This window comes from Channa argus, chromosome 11 (genome assembly GCF_033026475.1).
Source record: "Channa argus isolate prfri chromosome 11, Channa argus male v1.0, whole genome shotgun sequence".
In the NCBI taxonomy this organism is placed as follows: Eukaryota; Metazoa; Chordata; class Actinopteri; order Anabantiformes; family Channidae; genus Channa; species Channa argus.
The window spans coordinates 1,595,688-1,620,901 of NC_090207.1; the positions used below are offsets into that span (position 1 = coordinate 1,595,688).

At 44.1% G+C, this 25,214-nt stretch overlaps 1 protein-coding gene across 1 annotated transcript; it reads left to right on the forward strand.

The window, feature by feature from the left end:
- Positions 1-579: 579 nt before the first annotated feature.
- Positions 580-23,901, forward strand: ddr2l (discoidin domain receptor family, member 2, like). Its single transcript, XM_067520746.1, has 19 exons — positions 580-883; positions 8,069-8,167; positions 8,319-8,421; positions 8,540-8,615; positions 9,093-9,245; positions 10,193-10,340; positions 11,092-11,201; positions 11,279-11,464; positions 11,882-12,128; positions 12,213-12,293; positions 13,024-13,166; positions 13,533-13,641; positions 14,215-14,331; positions 16,103-16,347; positions 16,448-16,575; positions 16,721-16,918; positions 17,045-17,279; positions 17,798-17,947; positions 19,818-23,901. Exons 2-19 carry the CDS (start codon positions 8,080-8,082, stop codon positions 19,992-19,994), a joined length of 2,694 nt encoding a protein of 897 aa, XP_067376847.1. The 5' UTR covers positions 580-883; positions 8,069-8,079; the 3' UTR covers positions 19,995-23,901.
- Positions 23,902-25,214: the final 1,313 nt, after the last annotated feature.

Consider the following 25,214-nt stretch of genomic DNA (forward strand, 5'->3'; position numbering starts at 1 on the left):
AGTTTTTTACAAAGGAATCAACAAACAGATTGTCAGTACAGAAAAGACGAATTTCTTTCAGGATACATGTCATTTGCAAAAAAAACGTCAAACAATGAAATAGAAGTTTTTAAAAAATGTTGACATAAAAATTAGTTACAGTTTTCAAGTTTAGAACAATGAACATTTTTAAGTTGTAACTAAACTTCTACGTTACAACTAACATAATAAATATTTTTCATAATAGACATTATAGTCTAAGGATTTGTCTGTGATTTAAAGTCGGATCGGGCCATTTTTAAAGGTTTATCTTAATCGTTTTATTTTTGGAAATATGTCATTAAAAATCCATATAAACGTCCATAATCTCTTCAGAAGATATTTAAATATACAATTAAATATTTCAAATAATTAGCAGAAATGTTGAAATGTCCGACAGTAAAAACCAGGAAACACTTTCTAAAGCTGAAGTCTCGTCTCTGTCCTGGACATTTCCTACAGGTTCTCAGATGTCGGACGCTCAGGGCTCATGTTGCCTTCCTCGTCTTCCTCGTCCTCCTCTTCCTCCTCCTCTTTTCGGAAACGGGATGTGATGTAAATACACAGCAAGGTTTTTTTGTTCGTCTCTCTTTGGAGTGTGTTCAGTGCTTCTCCTTCTTCAGGAAAAGTAGAAGAAAAAGAAGTGAAAATCCAAAAAAGGACCGCGGTGGTTTTCTCCACCAGGATCCCGTCAGCTCCTCCGTCCGACCCAACAACGAACCAGAGCTGCCGGACCGGACTTTGGAACAAACAAACCAACAGGGGGGAGGGATAAAAAAAGAAAAAAGGAAAAGACAAGAAACGGGTCGAACCGGGGAGAAGGAAGCTCGCTGCTGTTGTGGACCCGGAGGAAAAGTGCGGACAGGTAAGAGCCGATCTGACGCTTTGTGTGTCTCTGCAGACCGGGACAGGACAGCGAAGCCGGGCTGGACACTTGCGGGTCCATGACAGCAGAGCAGAGACGGAGGCCTGCATGTGGCATCTGAGATCTTTGTGAACCCAGATGAAACACAGGCCTCAGTAAAGTCTGAGAACAGGCGAAAAGGGGACAGAAAGATGAAGGAAAGACAGATGAGACAGATGTGCAGATGTGTGGACATGTATGTAAAGTGGGTAGGAAACACTATCAACATAAGCAGACAAAGGAAAAGGCTGAATTATGTGTTATATAATAAGCCAGCACACTGCAACACGGTAGGTGACTTTAGGAAAAGCTGAGGAGCGAAACCACCGAGCAAACATGCAACAAGTGACAGGACAAACTATGTGTTAAAGAGAACATCATTTCCTGGGAGCTCACAGGACAAACTATGAGCACAAATGGACGCACAGTGACCCCACAGTGGAGAAGCTGTTAAACTGTGGAGGGTGTTTGATTGACAGCACGACAACGTTCAACATGAAGTAAAAAACACCTTTTTCATATCTTGTCCACTGCGGGGGTCTGGTGGACACCTCAGAGACACACATGGACAGTCAAATGTATTTCAAAAGCCAAGTGTCAACATGACGTCACCTGTTGGCATTTTGTTTCACTTTTAGTCCTGGGAGGGGTCCGGTTTAGAAGCGTGGGGGCTTTTACCATCATCGCTGTTACTACAGCAACATGACCGACAGCAACCTCGTCTGTTTTTCTTTCCCTTCCTTATCTTCACTTTCCCTGGCAGCTCTTAAAGCAGTTTGTCTGTGAACTGATCAGAAGCAAAACCAACCAAACGAAACATGAGTTTGCTTTAAGTGAAATGGTGATGAACAGCACTTGTCTGCTCGTCCTGCTGGAGCCGGGGAGTCAACATGAGCTCAGACCCAAAGATTCCCCTTGGTAATCGCAGTGAACGCCCTCGGCCTCTGATCACTGTGTCTCTACATCTGCACAAATCCACACCTTTGTTACCGTGGTGACAGATGTGTAGTAGCTGATGTGATTCTATGATTCTGGTCAGTGTGTGTAGTGAGTCCTGCAGCCTGGCATCAGGCCGCAGCCTCCTGCAGATGCAGTAAAAAGCTGATTTATTGTCTCCTGCTCCGACTGAGGGAGCAGCCTGGAGCTACACATTTTCTCTTGGCTCGAGCTGTGAGAGCTGTTCACACACAACAAACCTGAGAGTGGGGGCTCAGACACGCTTCATTCAGCGAACGGCGTAACGCCGCGTTCGCACCGTGCTGTGACAGAGGAGAAGCGGCGTGTAACCAGGAGCAGGTTTAGATTCTCCACGAGCTCACAGCTGTTTCCAATGTTACCGACCCATTAAACGAGCTCGTCTCCTAAAGACGTGTTTCTGTGTAGGAACTAAACTACAAATGCGACTCGATGTTTTGTGTTAACATTACAACATCACTGTTAGGAGAATAATATCATTTTGTTCAGAGGCCGTGTTGCCTTAAACCAGTTTTTGTGGGCACATTATGATGCTTCTGCGGAGCAGCTTGCACGTCCCAGTCGGCCAGAAGGTGCAGATTACTGATATGTATCATGTATCCACGTGATGAAATAACCCAAACCACAGTCCTTTCCTAAAACTAACCAAGTCATTTTGTACCTAAACCTCGTGAATTGTGACCATGACAACAGCCTGCTACAGTCCAATAGAACGGCCCTGCTGGCTACATCTATTCCACCCGACTCCTCTTTTAGTGCTCTCAGGCTCTTTGAGGACTCAGAGTTCACAACATGACATCAGGCCGTCTGTGCTGTAGGAGCTTCGGCACGACTCAGCACTCTTGCTTTCCAATAAAAGATGGTCCCAGTATCTCCAGCAGGAAGTGCATTAGATCCAGATCTTCTCTAAAATGTATCCAGCTCAACCCGGAGCCAATAAAGTGATTTGTCTGCGGGTTTTAAGCCAAAGATGAAACAGTTTTTTGGGACTAGATGTTGGCAGCAGACACAGCACCTCTTCCTCCTCTTACCAGTCTCCCATCATGCCTTTTTCATTTAAGCCCCGTTTCAGACGCACTGGAAAACACTCTGTGGAAACGTGTGAGCAGAAAGTGGCTGCGGTTGGACCAGAGGCAGCAGATTGAACACAGTGTAAATCAGCGTTTGTCGTGTTGTAAGATCATTTAGAAACATTTGCTCCCACAATTTGCTTTTCGGCCCAGTATGAAGACACCATGTAACACAATTTCCTAATTAAGTTGGCGACACGGTGAGTTTTACAAATATATGACGCCATCGTCATAAAAATACTGTGAGCGATTTGCTTGTGTTTGAGGGTCGGTAACGTAGCAAATGCTAAGCTCCTGGTCTCAGGGTGGCTTCACTGTTTGCACACATCTGTGAAAAGTGGTCGTCAGTGCAGTTTCACAGAGCCCCCAGAGGTCACGCACCCCCTCCCCTCCACCGAACACTGACGGGGGTCTGATGCCCTGCAGAGCTGTGTATTTGTGTGTTGTTCCATGAGCATGTAGGTGCATGCGTGTGCACTTTGAATACATGCTTCGTCTGTGTCCTGTGCTTGTGGCACTGCGAGGACATTTTAGTGTCCTTACAGCTATAGAGAGACAGACGTGTGTTTGAGTTGAGATATTCTTGTCTCTCGGGCTCGTATTCAGCGCGGAGCAGCAGAGTCGAGTTACTGGAAACAGTTCAATCTAAAAATGTCAAGCAGAGAAAAGTAAATGCTGCAGGAAGAAGATGGGACGAGATGAAAAATGTGACCTAGCAAAGTCTCAAAGTGTTGTTTTAAGTGTAACAGAGCTGGATGACTTCAGAAATCCTCTCCTCAGCTTCGTGACACGGCTCATTCAGGTGTGTTTGATAGCGTTCGTGTTGGCAGCCGTGTTGTTTGTCAGTCCAAAGCTTTGCATGTTAAGTCAAGCACTTCCCACATTCTTCGGATGCTTTCAGCTCAGTTTAGGAGAACCATCTGCCAGCTCGGGCCTCGTAATCGTCACCTGCTCCGAGGTTACACCGAGTGCTGCACGAGCAAAAGATGAAGCTCGGCTGTAAACGTCCAGCTGGGCTTTAACCAGCTCCAGCAGTTCTGCTCCATACCAGCAGCGCTGACATGTCAGCCTGAGAAAACAGCTGTATAACAGCTTGTGCAGCTCAGTCGCGACCTAGAATTCATCAAACCAGTGTTTACAGCCCAAAATGCATCAACACAGTGGGTCAACACACTCTGTGGTGAACTAAACGTCACGTGGCTCCTGTCTTTTTGGTAAAAATGCAGCAGGAAGTGAAGGTTTTGCTGGGTTTTTTTTGTAAGGTTGACACCATCACTCACAGCACTTAAACTTTAAGCTTCGTGACGTTTTTCACAGTGGAGCTGTCGACACGTCCGACAGCGGTGCCCACTCACTTCGTGTGAGGCTCAGCGTTGTAACCAATCGGAGAAGGCCAAACCTTGCGTGTCGCATGCTAACACACACCAGTACCTAAAGGTTCTCTGTGAGTGTCAGTCAAATGCAGCTAGTAGCTTTAACATTTAGCTGCGGGGAAAAACACAGTAAACTCCTGTGATTCGGCTTCTGGTGCTAATAATGTCCAACAATATTCAAACCATTGTGGTTTTATTTATTTTACAGTTTCCTGTTTCCAGCCAGCTGGGAGTCTTCGCAAACACAGTGGTGGTGTGTCATTACAGGCATCTGGACCAGTGTGTGTGTGTGTGTGTATCATGTTGCATAATCGGTGAGAAATGCTTCGCTCGTAATGAAAACATGTCTGTTTTACAAGGCCCAGGGTCTGTGTTGGTGCATTTACAGGTGAGATGGACGAACTACATCAAATCTGTAGGATTATTCATGTTGTGTCTCCATTAACTACCCATGGATGACTCACTGAGAGACAGTTGGACACATTCTAATTCTCACAGACGCTTCACTGTTTTCTTCAAGACTGTCGAGACGTTGGTGACTGTCCGTCGGTCTAGTTTTGTGGTGTGTCTCACACTGTCCGCGGGAGCCAGACCCCCACTGGTTGTCGGCTTAAATGAGACGAAGGCAAAAATGACTAGTCTCGCGGCCTCGTCAGCATCGCTGCTCTCGGCTCTTTGCTCAAAAGCCACTAAAAAAGTTGCATAACAAATTAAAAAAAACAGTGGGAGAGAAATGGGCCTGCAGGATACTGGACATGGGTATGTTGGACACTTGGTGAAACAGACACACATGGTCCACATGGGCATCGGACACGAAACGCAGCGCAGCAGTTCGTAATGGGTGGAAAGTCGTGTTTTTCTCGTGTCCTCGAGGTCGACGGTAGAAATAAATGAGCGGTGGCACAAACGAATGCATGCGGGTGAATGTCCAACATATTTTGGAGTCCTCACTGTGGTTTGACTGATGTTGGGTCAGGCCAGTTCGAGCCATCGCAGCTTCTGATATTTCTATTGTGCTGCTGCTGCTCCGTTTTGTTCTCAGTGAACTGTCTCATTCAACCCTCAGCCAGAAAGAGCGAGAGACATGCAGATTCCTGTGTTTAACAGCGAGTGAGAGACTTGGACGGAGGCATGTGGATTCCTGTGTGTTTGAGAGAGCGAGAGACATGGACACAGACACAGGGAGAGAGAGAGCTCTGGGTTGCGTTGAATGTTTGGAATTTTGAGGCCTTTGGCTCCAGTTCGCTCTGACGAAGGAGGGGGCAGAGAAAGGAGGAGGGGCGAGGGAGGAGATAGGGAGGAAAAAAAGGAGATGAGGAAGGAGACAAAGGATGGAGCAAAAGCAAAGCCGAGAAAGTTATGAAAACATAAATCTGTATTTTCCAGGCTGCAGCTACTCATTGATTTGACTTTTTCCTTCTGCTGCTTGGTGTAATTATTAAAAAATGATGAGCAGAGAGCTGAACTTTTCGATAGAGGCGCCTTTATTGAATGAGCTCAATCAGACAGAAAATATTCCAAAATGCACAGTAAATGAGGAAAAGCGACGTCGAAGGACCAAAAACAGGGAAAACATCTGCTGAAACCAGCACCGGGCGCATTAGCCTCCGCAGGTCGGTGGAGGTGGAAAACTGTTGTAAGACAATCGATGAGGCCAAAAATGAGGCGTCATGTTAAAAACGCGGTCTTCATGGTTCAGCTGCGGGTTTCAGCAGCTCGTCACGTGACTTTTTTTAGCACCGTGTCCACACACAAGCAGCTGTGATGCGTCTGAAACCTCCATCCTGGTGAGACTGCAAACGCTTGAGAGATTTACACATTTACTGTAGAAGGTGAAACAGATGCAGAACAGAGAAAAACCGAATCAGCTGAGTGAGTCTCCAGCTTCGTTCACGCTTAAAGCGTCAAACGTGCACATTTAAAGTCACAAAGGTCCTAAAGGTTGTAGTGAAGCATCGGAGGGTCGCGTCCTTAGGCTGGAAACGACAAATGGGTCAAGAGCTTTTAGTTGTTTATGTCTCTCGGTCTCTCGGTCTCACTCTTCTTGTGTTCATCATTTTATTTTTATTTTATTATATTATTTTTGCCATGGAGATGAGCAACAGAGCAGGAATCTGAGCTGCAGCCAACACATTACATAAATTGCTCCCTTTCTGTCTCCCTGGTCCGGCTGAAGTGAATGAACTCACTTCCTGAAGGCAGAAACCAGCTCGTCTTCACCGTATCTTCCTCAGTCTGTTTCCAGCTGGAGAAGAGTCGGCGTGTGACGCGTTGGCAGCATTTAGACCAACGCCAGCTTCAAACACGAAGGCTGGTGATTTCTGAGTTTGTCTCAGAGAAGTGTGTCGTTAGTGGCTGACTTTCCCTGCGGTTCATAGGGGCTTCAGGTCACGGTACAGTTACTGTATATACCCACTAAATATTACTACGAGTAGAAAGTACCCAAAGGCAGGATCAGACTTAGGGCCCGATACTGGTTTCAAAGTCACTGCAGGATCCATTTGGGCTCTGATGGCTGCTTCCATCTTGGATCCAGTGCTCGAATGTCAGAAACGGCTTGTTCCTAATGCTAAAGAAGCCGTCCCCTCACTTTTTCATCTTTATTTTTCGGGTGGTGCTGCAACAACATGTGAATTTGTTTCTACAGTTTCTGAGTTCTGGAAAAAGCTTGACGTTCCTCTGCCTGTTCTGTGTGTTGTTTCTTCTTATCTTCAATTTCTTCCTTATCACTTTTCAGCCTCTCCCTGCTGTTTGTTCTCAGCCCTGTTCTTCCTCTCTTTGTCTTTGTCCTGCTCCAGTCAGTTTCCCCTCTCTCCCTCCCTGTGTCCACCCCCCCTCACACTGTCTCTCTCTCTTCTGTCCAGCTGTTTTCTCCAGAGACATGATTGTCCAGGATAAAGGAGGAAAATAGGGACGGTGATTTAGTGTATGGGGGGGAGGGGGGGGGGGGATTTCACAATGTTATTGGTGGTGAAGTAGAGCAGATTGTAAATGCTGGACAAAAACACCAACCCACTCACACACTCAGAGGTTATGCAACACACACACACACACACACACACACACACACACAGTTGTAAATGCCATTAACCATCTTGTTGTGTAAACCAGTGACAGTCGACTTTCTACAAACAGTTTTTAGCTTTGATTTAAAATGAAAGAGCCACAGTTGTGTGTGTTTGTGTGGACGGACTGTGTCCACCTCATCAGGGACATTGCTGCTAACCTGAGCTAACCACCATAGCATAACTTGACTTAATGTTTTCCTATCACTTTTTGTAAAAAGTTCATAGTTTTTCTTTCCGGGGGGGTGTGAGCTTCCAGGCGATGCAGCTCTGTTTCAATAAGCAAAGGCATCTCAGACTTTGGACATAAATTCTCCTTCCATTAAAATACAACGGAGGCGCATGGAATGAAAAATTGCACTTGAGTAATTCATTATTTGCATCTGTCTCCAGAAACCGTGTCCTGTGTTTTCATTCAGGGGACGAGTCGTCTTTAAAGAGAACTTACTCTACCAGCAGCGTCACATTGTCCATTGTTTTTATTTCCAGAAGCATAAAGACGGGAAGTGAATCAAACAACACTTGGCTGGTTTCAGCTGCTCGGAACCTTCTACCAGCAGTTGGACGGAATAAAACCGTCTTTGAATAAATTAAATTAGTTCTACAATGTTCCCGTCACCTCCTCGCACAGATTCCTCCTAAACCTCTGTCTCTCTCTCTCAGAGATGTAGCGTATGTGTCGGTGTGATCGGCGGACCATCATGCACCTCTTCCTGCTGCTGATCCTTCAAGCCACAGCAGCCTTTGGACAGATCGACCCAGGTACACACACACACACACACACACACACACAAGACTTCTGCATTTAAACCAGCCTGTTTTTTACATGAATGCAGCATTTAAGCTGGTCTGACAATTAAACTGGCAACATTGTGTGTGTGTGTGTGTGTGTGTGTGTGTGTGTGTTTTGCAGCCCACTGTCGCTCTGCCTTGGGCATGGGGGATAAAAGGATTAAAGATGAAGCCATCACAGCTTCCAGCCAGTGGTACGAGACCACAGGACCACAGTATGCCAGGTGAGATAACGACAGATGTTGAGTTCGTGCTTCATTTTCCTCTCTTGTTATTTTGAACGTTTGTGTTTTTCTCTCTGCAGACAGCGATTCGCACTTGTAACTGTGCATTTGTTTGCAGGTTGAATCTTGAGGAGGGGGACGGTGCCTGGTGTCCTAAAGGACAGCTGGAGCCTTCTGACAGCCAGTACCTGCAGGTCTGTGCCAAGTCTCTGCTTTAAAAAAGTAAACGTGTTGAGACGTGACCTGCTCCTGTAGGAGCTTTCAGTTACAGCCTGTAAGGAGTCATCATCACACGTGTAGACGTGCAAAGACAAGTCTGATCGAAGGCAAAGCATCCAGAGCCTACTGAGTGGGGGGTTAAATTAAGATCTGCAGTCAGAGTAAGATCAGTGGCTAAACGCCCCAGACACAACGAAACCTTCAGCTAATAACGATACACAGTTTATGAATCACTAGGCAGGAGCTCAGAGTTGATTATGGATTTATTATGCATTTGTAGAGAGGCAGGTGCATCTGTTCACCTAGACAAATAGGTCGTAAGCAAAGGTACAACCCGAAGCAAAGCTGCTGATTTTAAGGTTGGCCCACTATCTTCTGATGAACCCAGCCAGTGGTTTTTGGTTCTTGGTGTGTGACGTGGTCTAACAGAACCCTAATGGGTGATTTGTTAGGTGGACCTGGGCAGTCTGACCTTCCTGACGGTGGTCGGGACTCAGGGACGATACGCCAGAAACTCCGGGAACGAGTTCGCCCGAGCTTATCGCCTCAACTACAGCAGTGACGGCGGGCTGTGGAAGTCCTGGAGGGACCGGCTTGGAAACACGGTGAGTAGCCCCTGGGGGAGGAGGGGGGGCTGCAGAGAGAGTGGAAGAAAATGTGAGGAGGAAACGTGTGATGAGAGGTGGGTCAGAAGGAGAACGAGCTTGATTCTTTCTTCACTCCTATCAGAGGAAGTGACTTCTACACAGCAGCTTCCTGTTGGCCGTCGAGCTCCGACTGGCTGCATAGTTTACACAGCAGGTCATGTTTTTATCCCTGAACACTTTCCGCTCACATTTCTGCTGTTTGCCTTCACAGCCAAACACAAATGCTCAACATTGTCTTTTATTGGACTGGAGCAACATAAAAGCTCAAAGTTCACTTTTTACCATCAGGTGACTCAATAAGATGAATTTCTACGTAAACTGGCTGCAGTGCAGTGCACAGAGCCATAGGGGCCGAACGGGCACAGGTGCACAGGCCTAAGGTGTCCGGGCACCTGGAGAGACACAAAGCAGCTAAAATGAATCACTATGCTGCTAAAACACAGACAAAAAAACTTCAAAACACTCATTTTGTGGCCGTTGATCTCAGAACAACAGGAGGTTTGAAAACTTAAAACCTCTTTAACCTGGTTTTTGATTCGCGTGTTTCGTCCTTATTTATTTGCATTTACATATCTTTCACTTTCTTTTATTCTCTTCTGTGAATGTTCTCATGGTTTATTCATCATTGTTTTTATGTTTTTAATCACTATTTTTATTTCAATGTGTGTTTTTATCATTTTTCATTGATTCATGTGCATTAGTTTCATTGTCCTATAGTCTCATTCTTTCGTGTCTTCTTGTCCCCGTTTGCTGTTTGCTGTCACTCTCTTGGTATTTTATTGTCTTTGCCTGATACACTTTTCTTTAACTTTTCAATCTTCTCTAAAGCACTTTACATTCATTACATTCATCTTTGCTGTCTGAATAAGGTTTTGGTTGATCGATTGATTTGGTTTTGTTCCCAGGTGATCGAGGGGAACAAAGACGCCTACACGTCTGTCATCAAAGACATCCACCCTCCCATCATCACTCGCTACATCCGGCTGATGCCGGTCACCAAGCCGTTCACCACTGTGTGCATGAGAGTGGAGCTGTATGGCTGTTTGTGGGATGGTAGGACACACACAAACACACACACACTAGAGGTTGTTGATTCGTTATAGATTTCAACTTTTATCACTTCCCAGAAATGTTCACTCCCCCTCAGGGTCGAGTAAACTTCTCAGAAACCTCCTTAATCTGAAAAGTCAACACCGAACCTTAAAAGGATGTTGAACAACTGTTGTTATCTGCTGTGCAGTCACATTTAATCACACCAACAAATGCACAAAGCCCATTTGATAAGACATATTTTAGACAAAAATGGATTTGTGATTTACTCTAATGGTCCTGCACTGATAAAACATGAGACAAATATTCAGCATTTGTCTGAGTGTTGTTGTAAACTAAGTGATGGAGCTTTGGATGTGTGAATTTTCACTGTCACTCTCACATGTTTCTGTCGTAATCAGGTTCTAAACTGCTACGATTGTTTGTGTACTGTTATAGAAACACAGTAAACTCTGAGAAATAGTTCAGTACATGTTGTATATAGCATTTCTCTTTTTAATAAGACTGGAGCTGATTGTCACATACTTCCTCAACACTTTTTACATTTAGGATTTGATCATTTTTTTTTACTAAATAATTGTTTGTTTAAATCCTTTTATGTAGTTTTAGGATCGTGTTTTAGGTCATATTCATGCAGACAGGGACAATTCAAAAGGGTTCACAAACTTTAAACCCGCAGTAGTAACATAGTTTGAGGCTGAGCGTGTGAGCAGAGACGGTAAAGCAGGTCGTACTGATGCTCTTCCTCCTGCAGACGGTCTGATCTCCTACAGCGCTCCGGAGGGTCAGCCCATGACGCAGCCGGGTTATCCTTTCGCCAGCTTCAACGATTCCACCTACGATGGAGTGCACGAGAAGAGGCGAGTCATTCATCCCATTTCAACACACTGCTTCCTGTTTGCATTGCTCTTTTGATCGACGGCCCTCTCCCCAACAGGAAGCTGTCCGGCGGCCTGGGTCAGCTGACGGACGGCGTGATCGGCCTGGACGACTTCCTCCTGACTCGTCAGTACAACGTGTGGCCGGGTTACGACTACCTGGGCTGGAGGAACGACTCGCTGGGATCTCAGGGATACGTAGAGATGGAGTTTGTGTTCGACAAGCAGAGGAACTTCACCTCCATGAAGGTTTACAGTTTGTTTGACGTCTTCAGAGCTGCAGCTTAAATGCAGCCTGAGGAGATTTGACCTCTGGTACTTTTTGTGTGGGAGACAATCCAGGAAGTCTAGTTTGAAATAGGGCACAGTGGTGCAGTGGTGTTGTTGCTCTGTATTTATTTGCTTTCAGACATAGTATTATTGTCCATTGTTTGCTAGTTGTGTAGGGGTGTAACGGTACAATGACGGAAATGCAGCACGTCCAGGTTTTGCTCTTCCGCCTCCTGCAGGAAGCATGAGTCAGCGCTGTGAAACTGTGCAACAGCAGCACATTTATTCAGCTTCTATTTAACCACGTGGATCCCGTGAATCCTAGTTACCTGGAATTGTAAACTCAGTAAGGGGGAAGTTTGGATTTACTTGACACACGGCGTCTCCTCTGTCCAGGTTCACAGTAATAACATGTTCTCCCGCGGTGTGAAGATCTTCTCCTCCGTCTCCTGCTGGTTTAAGCCTCGACTCATCGCTGCCTGGGAGCCGGAGCCCGTGACGTTCGTGACGGTGCTGGACGACAGGAACCCGAGCGCCCGCTACGTCACTGTGCCACTGAACCGCCGGACGGCCAAATCCATCCGCTGTCGCTTTGTCTTCGCCGACGTCTGGATGATGTTTAGTGAGGTCTCCTTTCAGTCAGGTAACACACACACACACACACACACACACACAAACATTTCACTAAAAGCGAAAGCATCATTGACTCTTTCTATTTGTCCTCCAGTGGACACCATAGTCCCAACCCTACTGGTGCCGTCCCCTGCAGCCAATGAAGAGACCACTGGCACAACCTCACTAAAGACAAGTATGACCTTTGACCTTTTTTATTTTATATTTAAAATAAGATGGACTCAAATCCAAGTGTGTTAACTCTAATAAACTACAAACTAAGAATTAAACTCCTTTTACAGTCTAACAATATTAGAAATATAGCAATAAATGCTGTGAGACATTCATGTACTGTACTAAAAGAACGAGCCTTCTGCCTACTGGTCCAGGGCCCTGAGAGCTCATGAAGCATTTTCTTGCTCGAAAGCTGCAAAATGACAACAATTGGGTGAATAAATTAAAAAAACAGGACAACGGAATAATGTGTGATTGTGGAACAAGAGGAAGACCTTCAAATGACTAAAGGGAAATGTGGTTTGAATTTGCTAAAACATGATACGGGAGGAACTCAAATTCATTATTGATATAAAATATGAATATAAGTAACTCAAATCAGTGACCAAATGTAAAAAATATAAAAAACCTACGTGTAGAGAGTGGGAGCAGTATGAAGGCTTAGTGGGAGACAAAGTGGCTGCACATCTGGCTGGAAAGTAATCAATGCTACGCTGGGAAAATCAAGAAAGGCAAGAAAAGTGTTTTTTCAAACACATGAAATGATTTCAGGCCTTTGTTTTTCCCAGCATAGCTTTAATCCCTTTCCAGCCAGATGCGTCAGTTCTTTCTCAGAAACCACTTTGCTCAGAGCCGCTCATCAACTCATTATCGTTACGTTTTTATCGGTAATGTCCTCGTCTTCTCTGCAGCTGTCAGTCCTTCACCCAGCGGGCCACCAGAGGATGTCAGCACGCCCATTCTGATTGGCTGCCTGGTGACCATCATACTGCTGTTGGTCGTCATCATCTTCCTCATCCTGTGGTGCCAGTGCGTCTGTAAGGTGCTGGAGAAGGTGAGCAGAGACCAAAACGGTGGAGCTTTTGTTGGAAATTAAAAAAAATTCTCCTAAAATGATTTAACAGTAATTCAATAAAATCTCACTAAACAAAGATGAAACAGACATAACACACAGTAGCTCTCTGTGCTTCACTAATTGTATTTTGTGGCACCATATGTCAAATCTGAAGCTTAGTTTGTTTTTTTCCTTTTAGAGAAATAAAACGACAGGCTCCAAAAAAGTCTTAGATTCTTAAAAAATGCCTTAGAAAACCAGATAAGGAGCAAAATAACACAGAGATCAATAATCCAGAGACACTAAACTGCTTATTGCTTAAGGATGAAAGAAGCATCTTCATCTCGTCTCCTCCTCCTCCTTCAGGCTCCACGTAGGATACTTGACGAAGATGTCACAGTTCGATTGTCATCCTGCAGCGACACCATCATCCTCCAAACCCCCCCTGTGCCCCCCCGCTCTGGACACACCCCAGGTGGTGCACACACTAATGCATTTCTTTTATTTGTGCATAACACACCGAGAAGGCTGAGGGTGCGTTTGATTAGCGTGACATGGACTGTTTCTCTAGAGACACTGTTTCATTAAAGTGAAGGTTTGAATAACGTATTTTGCAAATAAACCCAGAAGTGATGTTTTCATTCCTGCACACACCGTTTTTGTTGACTGAACATAAAGAGGTCTCACATTCCCACAAGAAAGTCACTGTAAAAATTAGTTTGACCTTCTCTTCAAAGGAAATGCTGTGTGACAAACTTGTATTTTCTTTACATTTAGCTCTTCTCTCCTCAGTAAAAACATTTGACCGCACATAGTCAGTCATTAAAGGTCGTAACCCAGCATCAGCCTTAATGCCCTGCCACAGCATAAATATGGGAAACAGGCCACTGACACAAAGGACACCAAACCTAGACAGGACTACAGTGTATCAGAGATGAAGAGTTTGCAGGTGCCACTTTAAAGGTTTTGGAGGAAGTATATGAATACACTTTCTCTCTGGACTCCTGTGGGTGGTTTGGTGAATTAATCGTGTTGTTTTTTCTCCTAGGCCCTGTCAACACTGACCCTCACTATGAGAGAGTTTTCCTGTTGGACCCACAGTACCAGAACCCGGCGGTGCTGAGAAACAAGCTGCCAGAGCTATCACAGAGCGCCGAGGCCTCGGGTAAACACACCGGGAAACTTTTTTACTTCCTTAAGTCAGTGTGTCCGATTAGGTGATTGTAACCGAGGAGAAAAACAGTGGGCTAAACGTTGATACAGAAGACTTTTGTGATCGAGAAGGTTAACAGCAAATGGGATCTGGAGCAGTTTGTAAGACCCTGGCTCTAAGAAGGACTCATCATGAAACAGGAGTGATGTTGCCTTAGCTCCACAAAGTGTTGCAGCATGAGTAGCAGCAATATCATTAGCCATCTTTCCTCAATTGCTTCTTCAGTGTGTTTTTGTAGATGACTTGGACCTGGAAAACTGGTTTTCATATTCTTCTTATTCTGTGTGGTGTTTAGTTGGTGGTGGAGCAGTTAGTTGTCCTACCTCCTGATCCACCTCTAGCTGTTGAATCTAATGCTGTAGATTGTGAGGTTTGAAAGGAGCCAGTGCAGGTGGTTCAGATCCTAGAGTCGCCCCAGAACTCAGGATCCCAAGGAGGAGCTGAGAAGCAGAGGGGAGAGGGACATTTTAACTACCTGCTGCCACCTCAGCCCAGGTTTGGACAAATGGAATCGATGACTGAATTAGACCCAGTTTGGCCACATTTTGTTTCAAAACCTTTTGTCCCACAGGGGTCTCGTTGTGTTCAAGTTTTTATGACCATGTGTGGAGGTTCAGTTATAGTTAACGAAAAAGTTAATGGAACCTTGATGTCTGGCATAGTTTCCAGTTTTCCATGCAAAGTAATGTTGTGTTGTGTTTGCTGTCAGAGAAAACTGCCGTTCTCTGCCCCCTGCTGGAAAATCCTTCAACTTCACACATCTGCTACAGGAAAAACCTCAATCCTCCGCTAATCATCTCTCTACCTGTCACTATTTGCTTTTCTTCAAGCACATGTTGCACAGGCTGTTTGTCTTTTCTCCTTTTTCCATATTTTCTTGTTCAAATTCATATGCACGCTCCTTTACTCCGCACCTGTTCTCTCCTGTTTTCCCTCCTCTTCTTTCTTTTTCCAGCTCTCCTTCTCAGTAATCCTCTCTTCGACGTCCTCCTGCTGACTTCCTGTCACATGGCATCAGGCTGGTTGCGTGGTAAGAGCTGAAAGGTGTGACATCAGTAAAACACCAGATGCATTTGCATTTCTGAGCATACAGTACATAAAGTTCTTTCATTGCAATGTTCTAAGATGATGAAGAAGAACCACCTTTATAGTCATTGAGCACACATTTACAATGAAATTCTTTCTCTGCATTTAACCCATCCCTCTGGGTGGAACAGTGGGCACGGAGCTGGCACTGACTCGCTCAGGGACACACCTAGGCGGGGATTTGATCCTGCAGACTTCTGCATGCCGTCATGCTGCTCTACCCATTGAGCTACCAGGCCACAGACCAGCCAGTGACGCTTTGTATATCATAAAATCCAGTTCTTCATTTAGATTTGTTTGTGGATTTTTCCTCTCCCGTATAGACTGTTATATTGTTAGGAGGATCAGGCTGAAGGAGGAAGCCTTTTGGCAGTTTTTTGCGGATACATTGATAACTGTGTACAACAAGGTTGATTAGCAGAAGAGAAATGTGCCTTTAGGACTACAGATCTGTGTCCTGATTCCTTAAGAACCACATTTTTAAAAATCACATTAAAAGACTTTATTTCGGCTTAAATTCCCAGATGAAAAAACTCAGCAACACTAGTCGACTTCTTCCAACATGTTGCGGCACAGTGTGGTACCCCGATGGCACCATCATCTCCAAATTTAATGAAATCACTTTTGTCTCCATCAGCATGTGGAGGAGGGTACGCTGAGCCAGACATCACCCAGTGCACGCCACACCAGTGTTTCCATAGCAACGCGCCACACTATGCTGAGACGGACATTGTGCGGCTGCAGGGCGTCACCGGCAGCAACATGTACGCCGTCCCCGCCCTCACTGTGGACTCTCTGACCAGGAAGGACATCTCTGCTGCTGAGTTCCCGCGGCAGCAGCTAATCTTCAGGGAGAAGCTGGGGGAGGGGCAGTTTGGAGAGGTGAGCGGCGAAGGGAGCGCAGGAAAGTCCATGAAACGTTTGTGAAAATAACACAGTGGACGGAGGTTTCTGAAAAGATCTTATTCTTTATCACCTGTAGGTCCATCTGTGTGAGGCCGAGGGACTCACAGAATTCCTTGGAGAGGGGTCGCCCCTCCCTGAGAGTGACGGCCACTCAGTGCTGGTGGCTGTTAAACAGCTGAGGGCCGATGCCACTAGCCAAGCCAGGTATTTCTTATGACTCCTCTTATCACTGGGATAATTATACCAATCCACAGTAAAACAGGTAATGAACTATATGGAAACAGCTTCGTTTACCATTTCATATGAAGCCTGAACAGGTTTTCTCTCTTTCTGTCCGTCCATCCATCAGGAATGACTTCCTGAAGGAAATAAAGATCATGTCTCGTCTAAACGGCCCTAACATCATCCGGCTGCTGTGCGTGTGCGTGTCGTCCGACCCGCTCTGCATGGTGACTGAGTACATGGAGAACGGCGACCTCAACATGTTCCTGTCGCAGCGGGAGATCGAAAGCACGCTGACCCATGCCAACAACATCCCTTCTGTCAGGTTAATGCCCCAAACACACTGTTTACATCAGTCATCAGCCACTATTCAATTCAAGTCATGTAGTTTAAGATGTAATCTCATCCTTCTCCAAACAATCCCTCTTCTCTTTCCGCTCCCATCCTGCAGTCTGTCCGACCTTCTCCACATGTCGGTGCAGATTGCGTCTGGGATGAAGTACCTTGCATCTCTGAACTTCGTGCATCGGGACCTGGCCACCAGAAACTGCCTGCTGGATCGCCGCCTCACCATCAAAATTGCTGACTTTGGGATGAGCCGAAACCTGTATAGCAGCGACTACTACCGCATCCAAGGCCGGGCAGTGCTGCCCATACGGTGGATGGCCTGGGAGAGCATCCTGCTGGTAAGGGGCTGGGTTAATGTAATGTAAATGTACAAAAATAAGGTGACTGCCCAATTTCATCTGAATGATGACTTCCCGCTTCATGCTTTAATGTTTCCTATGAATGATTTAACCATTACACACCTAGCTCCTAGTTTAAAGGAGATTTCTACAGCTGTAACGTTTTAGCATATCACATAAAAAGTGCATAGCAACCTAGAAAGTGATAAAGCTCCAACTCTTGGGCTGTGCAGTATGATGCCATCTCTTGGAACGGGACCCAATTTGTTGGGTCACCTTGGGTCCAGTTGCTCGCATCAGATTCTCATTTAGTTTTTGTTTTAAATGCACAGATGTTCAGGTTTGTGCAATGCAGTGAAGAGCAGTTTATTGATTAACATTTTAGATTGAAGTAAACTACAAACACCAAAATGAGTGTTATGTTTGGCTGATAGGTCATTAAAGCTAACAAAAAACATCCAATACAATCTAATAATTCTCCATTTTCCTGCATTTTCATATCGTTTCTTTGTCTCCAGGGTAAATTCACCACAGCCAGTGACGTTTGGGCGTTCGGTGTAACCCTGTGGGAGATCTTCACCCTGTGTAAGGAGCAGCCTTACAGCCTGCTGTCTGATGAACAGGTCATCGAGAACACTGGCGAGTTCTTCAGGAACCAGGGCAGACAGGTGAGACGAATTAAACACACTCACACTAGGAGAGAGGAGACAGGACAAATGAGGGGAGGGTGGTTTCAGTGCAGCTCTAGTTATTCCTGTAAGAACAAATGTATGCAGCACCGCACCACCCATAAGTTAGCAACTATATTTAAGCAAATGAGACTGATGTTTGGAAATTTAGTCAACATTGTAATCTGAAAGAGATCAGTGACTGTAAAGTGTTGGTAGGGGAGAGTGTAGCCAGACAACACAGGATGGTGGTGTGTAAAATGGCTCTGGTGGTGGTGGAAGATGAAGAGGACGAAGTGGTGGAAGTTGAAAAAGGAAGAATGTCGTGTAGTTTTCAGGGAGGAACTGAGACAGATTCTGGGTGGTCAGAAAGTGCTTCCAGATGACTGGACCACTACAGCTAATGTGATCAGGGAGACAGGTAGGAGGGTACTAAGCTAAGAAGAAGTGGGACACTGAGAGGACTGAAGAGAGTAGACAGGAGTACAGGGAGATGCATTGTAAGGTGAAGATATAGGTGGCAAAGGCCAAACAAAGAGCATATGAGGACTTGTATGCTAGGTTGGACACTAAAGAGGGAGAGGTGGATTTGTACAGGTTGGCCAGACAAAGAGATAGAAATGGGAGGGATGTGCAGCAGGTTAGTGTGATTAAAGATAAGGATGGAAATGTATTGACAGGTGCCAGGAGTGTGATGGGAAGATGGAAGGAGAACTTGGAAGAGTTGATGAATGGGTTAGGCAATATAGTTTCATGCCTAGAGTCCAACAGATCCAGTATTTGCTTTAATGATGCTGATGGAGAAGTACAGAGAAGGTCAGAGGGAGTTGCATTGTGTCTTTGTAGATTTAGAGAAAGCGTATGACAGGGTGCAGAGAGAGGAGCTGTTATTGTAGGAGTCTGGAGTGGCAGAGAAGTATGTTAGAGTATGTTAAGAATCCATCGACTATGATGTTTGCAGATGACATTGTGATTTGTAGTGAGGGCAGAAAGCAGGTGGAGGTCTGCTCTGTCGCTGAGGCGACGCCTGAAAGGGAACAGCCCAATGGAAATGAAAGTTGGGAAAATTACTCACAGATTCTTACGATAGCAGCTACAACTTGTAAATTATCACAGTTATTCAACTCACCCAACTCTCCAGAGGTAAAATACCTGAGTAACAGTCATAAATTTATTAGTCACTTGTACCAGGCAGTGCTCATCCACAAGGGGGCACTGTTATTTCACTGTACAGGCAGGTCTGCACATGTCAAACCGCACCGTTTCTAGGTCAGGAAAGAAACTGCAGCAGCAGTTTAGACCACCAGCTGATTTGTACGAGCCTTTCAAGTTGGTTATGTTATAAATTAATAATATGATCACCATAGCTAAATCATCTCTACTCACATTTGGTTAGTTGTCAGTCTGCAGCCTAATAAAAACATAACGTGTTGTTTGCATTTTTAGCAAATGTACATTCTATGTATTTATACTACATACTCATTGTATGTACATATATTTTTAATAGTTGTTGGAAAACAATAAAGGTCTATGGCGCCAACAAACAAGTGAGTCCAAGCTTCAGGTTGACAACTAAGCAGACGTTTTCAGAGAACATTCAGAGTTGGCTTTAGCATCTGTATGGTGATGAATTTAGGAAATGGCCAAAGTTATCCATTATCTCAAAGAGATTTCCCACATAAAAGGCAATATCTCTGGCTTCGCTGCATCAGTTTGATCATCTTTTGAATAACCAACAGTGTTTTAGGATGCAGTGCTACACGGGAAGTTAAACCGCATGCGAGTCCTCAATCTTCAGAAGTAGTAGTTGAATTTTGAAATTCTGTTTCAAGTCCGTTTTTATGCTGTCTCCACTGTATTACCCCCCCAGATCTTCCTCTATTCCCCTCCACTGTGCCCTCCCTCTCTCTTTGAGCTGATGATGCGTTGCTGGCGTCGTGACATCCCCGATCGACCCACCTTCGAGGGACTTTACCAAGCCCTGAGGCCCCAGGTGAACAGTGAGCAGAGGCCCCCAGGATGTAGACTAGGGCGGGGGTTCCCTTGAGGGAGGGTTTTCCATCTCTGGACTGCTTTAGGACAGCACCGACACATGAGGACAGAGGACTGGGATTGAGAAAACTGGCAGAGCTGTGGTCAGAAGGTTGGTTAGCCTCATGGTGACAGCACCGTGCTTTTCCATGAGACAAGATGGAGATGGAGAGACAAAAAGCTGGTCAACTCAGAGGAGAAACATTTTATGAGATTCAACCCTTTCAGTTAGTAGTGAACAAAGATTTCTAAGCGTCTAAGTTTTTTTTTTTAATCATTTCCTCTTTCCCAGTTTCATCCATCTCTTTAACATTTTTTGACCAAAACATCTTCTTTTCATGTTTTTATGGTGCCAAAGGTGCCTCAAATGTCATTTGTTTCCTTTCCTTGGCTGATAAAGATGCCAGAGACTGGACAAATGCAGCACTCTAGGTAGTTTCTCCTGTCCCTGTGGTTTTTATTATTATTGTAAAGCACTGTGTATGTGTCTCTCAGTTATTTGTGTTCAAATATTAACCCACACTGGAGCTCGGGTTAGGGTCAAATTCTAGAGTAGGATTTTATTTTAAGATTTTATTTGTCTTGGTTTAACGTATTTTTCTTGTTCTGGTCTCGTTTTGTGGATATGAATGTTGTTCAGCTGACGCTCACTTAAATGTGCCCAGAGGCTGCGTAGAAACCTGTGTGGTTCACAGACTGGAAGCCAGTCAGTGGGTAACTGTGGGTAATTTGGGAAGGAATCACGATTAGAGGGACACTGAAACCAAACGCGAATAAGGCTCGCTGACCGTAATCACATTGCAGACCAACACACCTGCAAATTTGTGCACGTGGTTATTCAGCAACACGGGTACAACAACCCTGATAATTCCAAGACACTTTACCAATGTCTGTGTGTACACTGTGGCCTACAAATGTGTGTATGCTAAGTGTGTATACAAAATGATGAAGTCAGCATTTCCACTATTAGAATGGTGAAATGAGGTGTCCTGGTTATGAGTTTATCATTATCCCCAAAATCCAAATTGGTGGCATACTAAGGGTTGTTGTTGGTTGGCTGTTGTCCCGCTTGACCATTGGGTCTTTCATTGTGTTAGGATCTTACCATTTGTGCTGAGGTGTGTGAAAAGCCATTAACTGCTTCGGGTGGGGCTTCAGGACTGCACTGTATGTGGTGTTGTTGACCACGGCCACATTCTGGCCTGAGAAGGCCGATGGTTTGAAAGAAGAGTAAATGAAGCCATCTACATCAAACTGGAATGACCATCACTTAACAGTGGAGGTGGTCACTTCAGATACTCTTGCATTAGACTAAGCAAGCGGGCACAGCGATGCCTCTCATATCTACCATTAGGAGCATTTGGAGGTTGTGCATGTCCTTCGAAATGTCCGCTGCACTCTGGCACATGACCACTGAAGCTGGATCTCAGCAACTCTGAATCCCCCCAACATTAGCAGAAAATGTTGAAATGAAACTGATGGAGCTTGTTTTGTTGGACCTTAATCAATTCCATTTGGCATCAAATAGCATTTTTGGGTTGTTCAGTTTAAGACCGAAACGAGGCCTTTGTAGTAACTCAAACGTGGATAGAAGTTAAGTTTCAGATGCCAGCTTTGTTTAATTCCATAAACTAAAATTCATCTAACATTTGCCTCGTTTCACAATGTCATGATAAGGCTTAGTGGTATTTTTACAGCAGCCCATCAGACCACATCACGGTAAGATCGTGGAGCTAAAACATAACATCTACGTTAAATTTTCAGGCTGTATGTAGCAGAACTACGTTCTGGAGCGGGACCCTCTGAGCTGAAGGCCACTGAGACCTTAGGGACAACATGGAAGTATTATAGGAACTAGATGCTGGATAATAACAATCATGGCCACAACAAAGACAAGGTTTTCAGGTTGCCGGTTTGCTTTGTGCCCATGCACATGAGCATGTCAGCATTTACAAATACAAATCTTCCACTGATTAAAATTCATAACAGAGACAGAGATAAAACAGATCTTGAGGGGCTGTTCCGTATCCACTTCTCCTGATACATCTAGGGTTAATAATTCCAATTGCGTTAAGCAGCCAATTACTGGTGCACCGTCGCCCTCAACAACATTAATGTAAAAAAAATAACGATTTATTTTAATGGCATTAGAGGCTGCAAGTAATGGCCTGTCCAGTCCTTCTGGGAATTCATACAGATTTTTAGTTTTTACTGCATAGCATTAGTTAGTCTTGTTTACAGAACCAATGCAGGATGAATGCAGCTCAGCACAAAATGAAAACATGGCTGTGGACTTTACTTCCTGCTGTTTGTTTAGATGGGTAAGTTGTGGAGAAGGAAGTCGTGAAGATGGTGACGATTGCTACATGTATGAGGCTCATACAAGTAAAGGCGATTTGTCAACGTGGCAACTGGATTCAAAATGTTGAATACGGGCCTATGATAAAATGTTTTGTTTTCAACAATAAAACATTTTTTTTTACGTCTCCTCGTTTTAACATCTGGAAATGCAGACCCTGATTTTATTCAAATGTATTACAGTGAGTGGACACAATTCACTGTTAGATTTTAATCTTTTTATGGGATTTTTTTAAATAAAACAAAAATATCATATATGATGAAAATCACCAGCCTGTAAGTTTACTTTTTAAAGGGCCACAAACACCAATCTATACTTTAAATGGCAAAAGTTGACATAATAAAGCCATTGTTGCTCTTCTGTTAGAGATCAAGCTAGTTGTTAGCTAGCTTGCTAAGTGGCTAACTGAGGCTAGTTTAGAGAGACAAAACAAATGCTTTTAGTACAGTTTGTTCAAAAGAAGTTTTACAGAATTATTCAAGCATTTTAAAAAAAAACATGAAAAGAACAAAAACTTCCTGAAAGAAAGCTACTGGGACGGCCTAGTGGCTATGTGGCTAGCATTAGCCGTTAGCTCATCAACTAGCCGTGCTCGTTTTCTCTTTGTCACCAAGTTTTAATGCCACTGCATTCATGCATGGACGTGCAGCATCTTGGTGGAGTGGAGAAGCACTTTTTCATTTTTTAAAAACTTTAAGACATTATTTTATTTCCAATTCTTTTATCGCTCAAGTTGCTCAGTGAATCACAGCACATCAAATCCTCCATTAGAATAAACACTTTAAATTGTAAAATAGTTCAAGTAGCCTACGAATCACCTTACCTGAGAGGAGGGTTGGGGTTTAGTTGTTACAGTAGTGTTTGGTTATATGTACTGTATCTTAACACTGCTGTGTGCGTGTGCGTCTGCGTGTTTGTGTGCGCGCGTGGGTGTGTGTGGCTGACTAGTTTCGGGAAGTGAAAGTTTTCCACATTCCTTTGAGAACTGGGAGCTAGTTGGGATTAAAGTGGTTAAACAAAGGAGCTTTGTCATTATGGAATTAAATGAGAAGATTTTTTTCTAAGAAAGAAAGTAGGAGGAAGGAAGGAAGGAAGGAAACCACTAAACTCAATCTCCCAGAGTCCTTTGCTACAGTGAGCCTGTGTACTTTGTTCTGGTTCCATTAGTGAGATATAGACAAGTCTGTTAGTTTGATAGTGTACAGTTTATTAAATATTAGTGTGTGAATGCAGATTAGGTGTGATAATTGTTATTGATAATTAATTATCTTTCAGAATTTATAGCTTTTTCTCTGATTCTTTGTATTCTTGAAAGGTGTTGGCTTTTTTTGCTTTTGTTTTCCTGCTGTGTTCACATCACTTCCTCATCCACACTGTTTCATCTCCAGTCTCATCTTCATTATTGTTTCACACATATATTGTACATAGACTAGTAGCTGTGTATATTAATATATTGGGAGATGGGGACTTTGACTTCTGTCGTCCCAAGTCATTTTCACTTTGTAGCCTCTCTTGTCTTTGTCTCAGATGTCTTATAATAAACAATAAAATTTCTCAAACAGAAGAGTCAAGTAGTCTCATTAATCTTCCTTTTCAAATTATTTATGTTTTCATTAACATATTCAACTTACTGATACTACTCGCGCCAACATTCCATTTGATGAAATGATTCAGCCACAAAAACATGGTTTCTTCGGTTTCTTGATCCTGACTGATAAGACACTGTGTGTTTGGTGTGGAAATGATGAGGACATGAATGGATTTACTGAACAGCCCCACATGTCTGGGAGGTCGGCGAGGCCCATGGGCGCGATCCTCTGAAGTTACTGATCATATTTCTTGTTTTAAAAAAAATCAAATGAGCAAGAAAAGATGTACAACAACCACAAAAAGTTGGAAAACAACCTAAAATTCATTAACCATGACCTGAAACTATGCAAAAGAAGAGTAAATGTCCAAAAGCACATATAAAATATCCAGACTGACACAAAGCATCCACAAAAATAGACATTACATGACCACTGACGCACGACACAAAGCATCCACAAACTTAAAAAGGTCCAAAATGAAAGAATGGGAGGCCAATGTACTAAGTGTTTCCAGGAGCTGATTTTCTCTTAATCTGTCCAGGGTGAGGATTAGGTTAAAATGTGAAATCCGTATAAATCTGTGGGAGTCTGTGTGATGAAAACCACCACCTGTTTAAACTATCGCACCTCACTACGCTTCAGTCTAGAGAGAACTGGGCCGTTAAACAACATGTGCACCAGCTGTGTGCATGTGCGGCAAAGCAGGAGGGGGAAGCAGAGACACACAACCCCCCTACCCCCCCAAACTGGTTCCCGACTGGTTCCTGGAGCCTCAAGTCTTACAATGGCATCACTCGCTGACAATGAAAATCTTAGTTTGGCTCTGGATATTCAGAGACTCAACATTTGAGGAAGCATTTCTGCTTTTCTTTCTTAAAAAATGATAATGTTTGTGTTCCAGGGTTCACACTGAGTGGTTTTTGTTACCTGCAGCACTGGTAATAAAATAAGTAAATGCTGCAGTGACATTTGTGTCCATCTGATGAATGTTTGTGTCCCTACAAACTCCTGAGAAAATGACCAGTGTCTTCACCAGCTGGTCACCGAGCTTGTTCAGTGACATAAGCTGCAGCTGATGATGATGATGCTGTTGGTGCTCCAGACTCAACAGGAATAACATAATGTAAAAACAGAACTATGCACTAAAAGACCCTGAGAAGAAGGATGTGCACTTCAACCGGTCTTGATTTGGAGAAGGCCTGTCAACATCTTTTGAAATTCGAGTTGAATATTTAGGTCAGAGTCTGGTTTACTTAAATTTAACCCATTTATTATAGTGCCGGAATGT

What these genes read in the sequence shown, in the direction of transcription:
- ddr2l (XM_067520746.1), top strand. Translation starts at nt 8,080, where the DNA reads ATGTGTCGGTGTGATCGGCGGACCATCATGCACCTCTTCCTGCTGCTG. An exon ending in CTGACAGCCAGTACCTGCAG is followed by an intron (nt 8,616 to 9,092) that starts GTCTGTGCCAAG and finishes GTGATTTGTTAG; the next exon opens with GTGGACCTGGGCAGTCTGAC. An exon ending in GGGAGGGGCAGTTTGGAGAG is followed by an intron (nt 16,348 to 16,447) that starts GTGAGCGGCGAA and finishes TATCACCTGTAG; the next exon opens with GTCCATCTGTGTGAGGCCGA.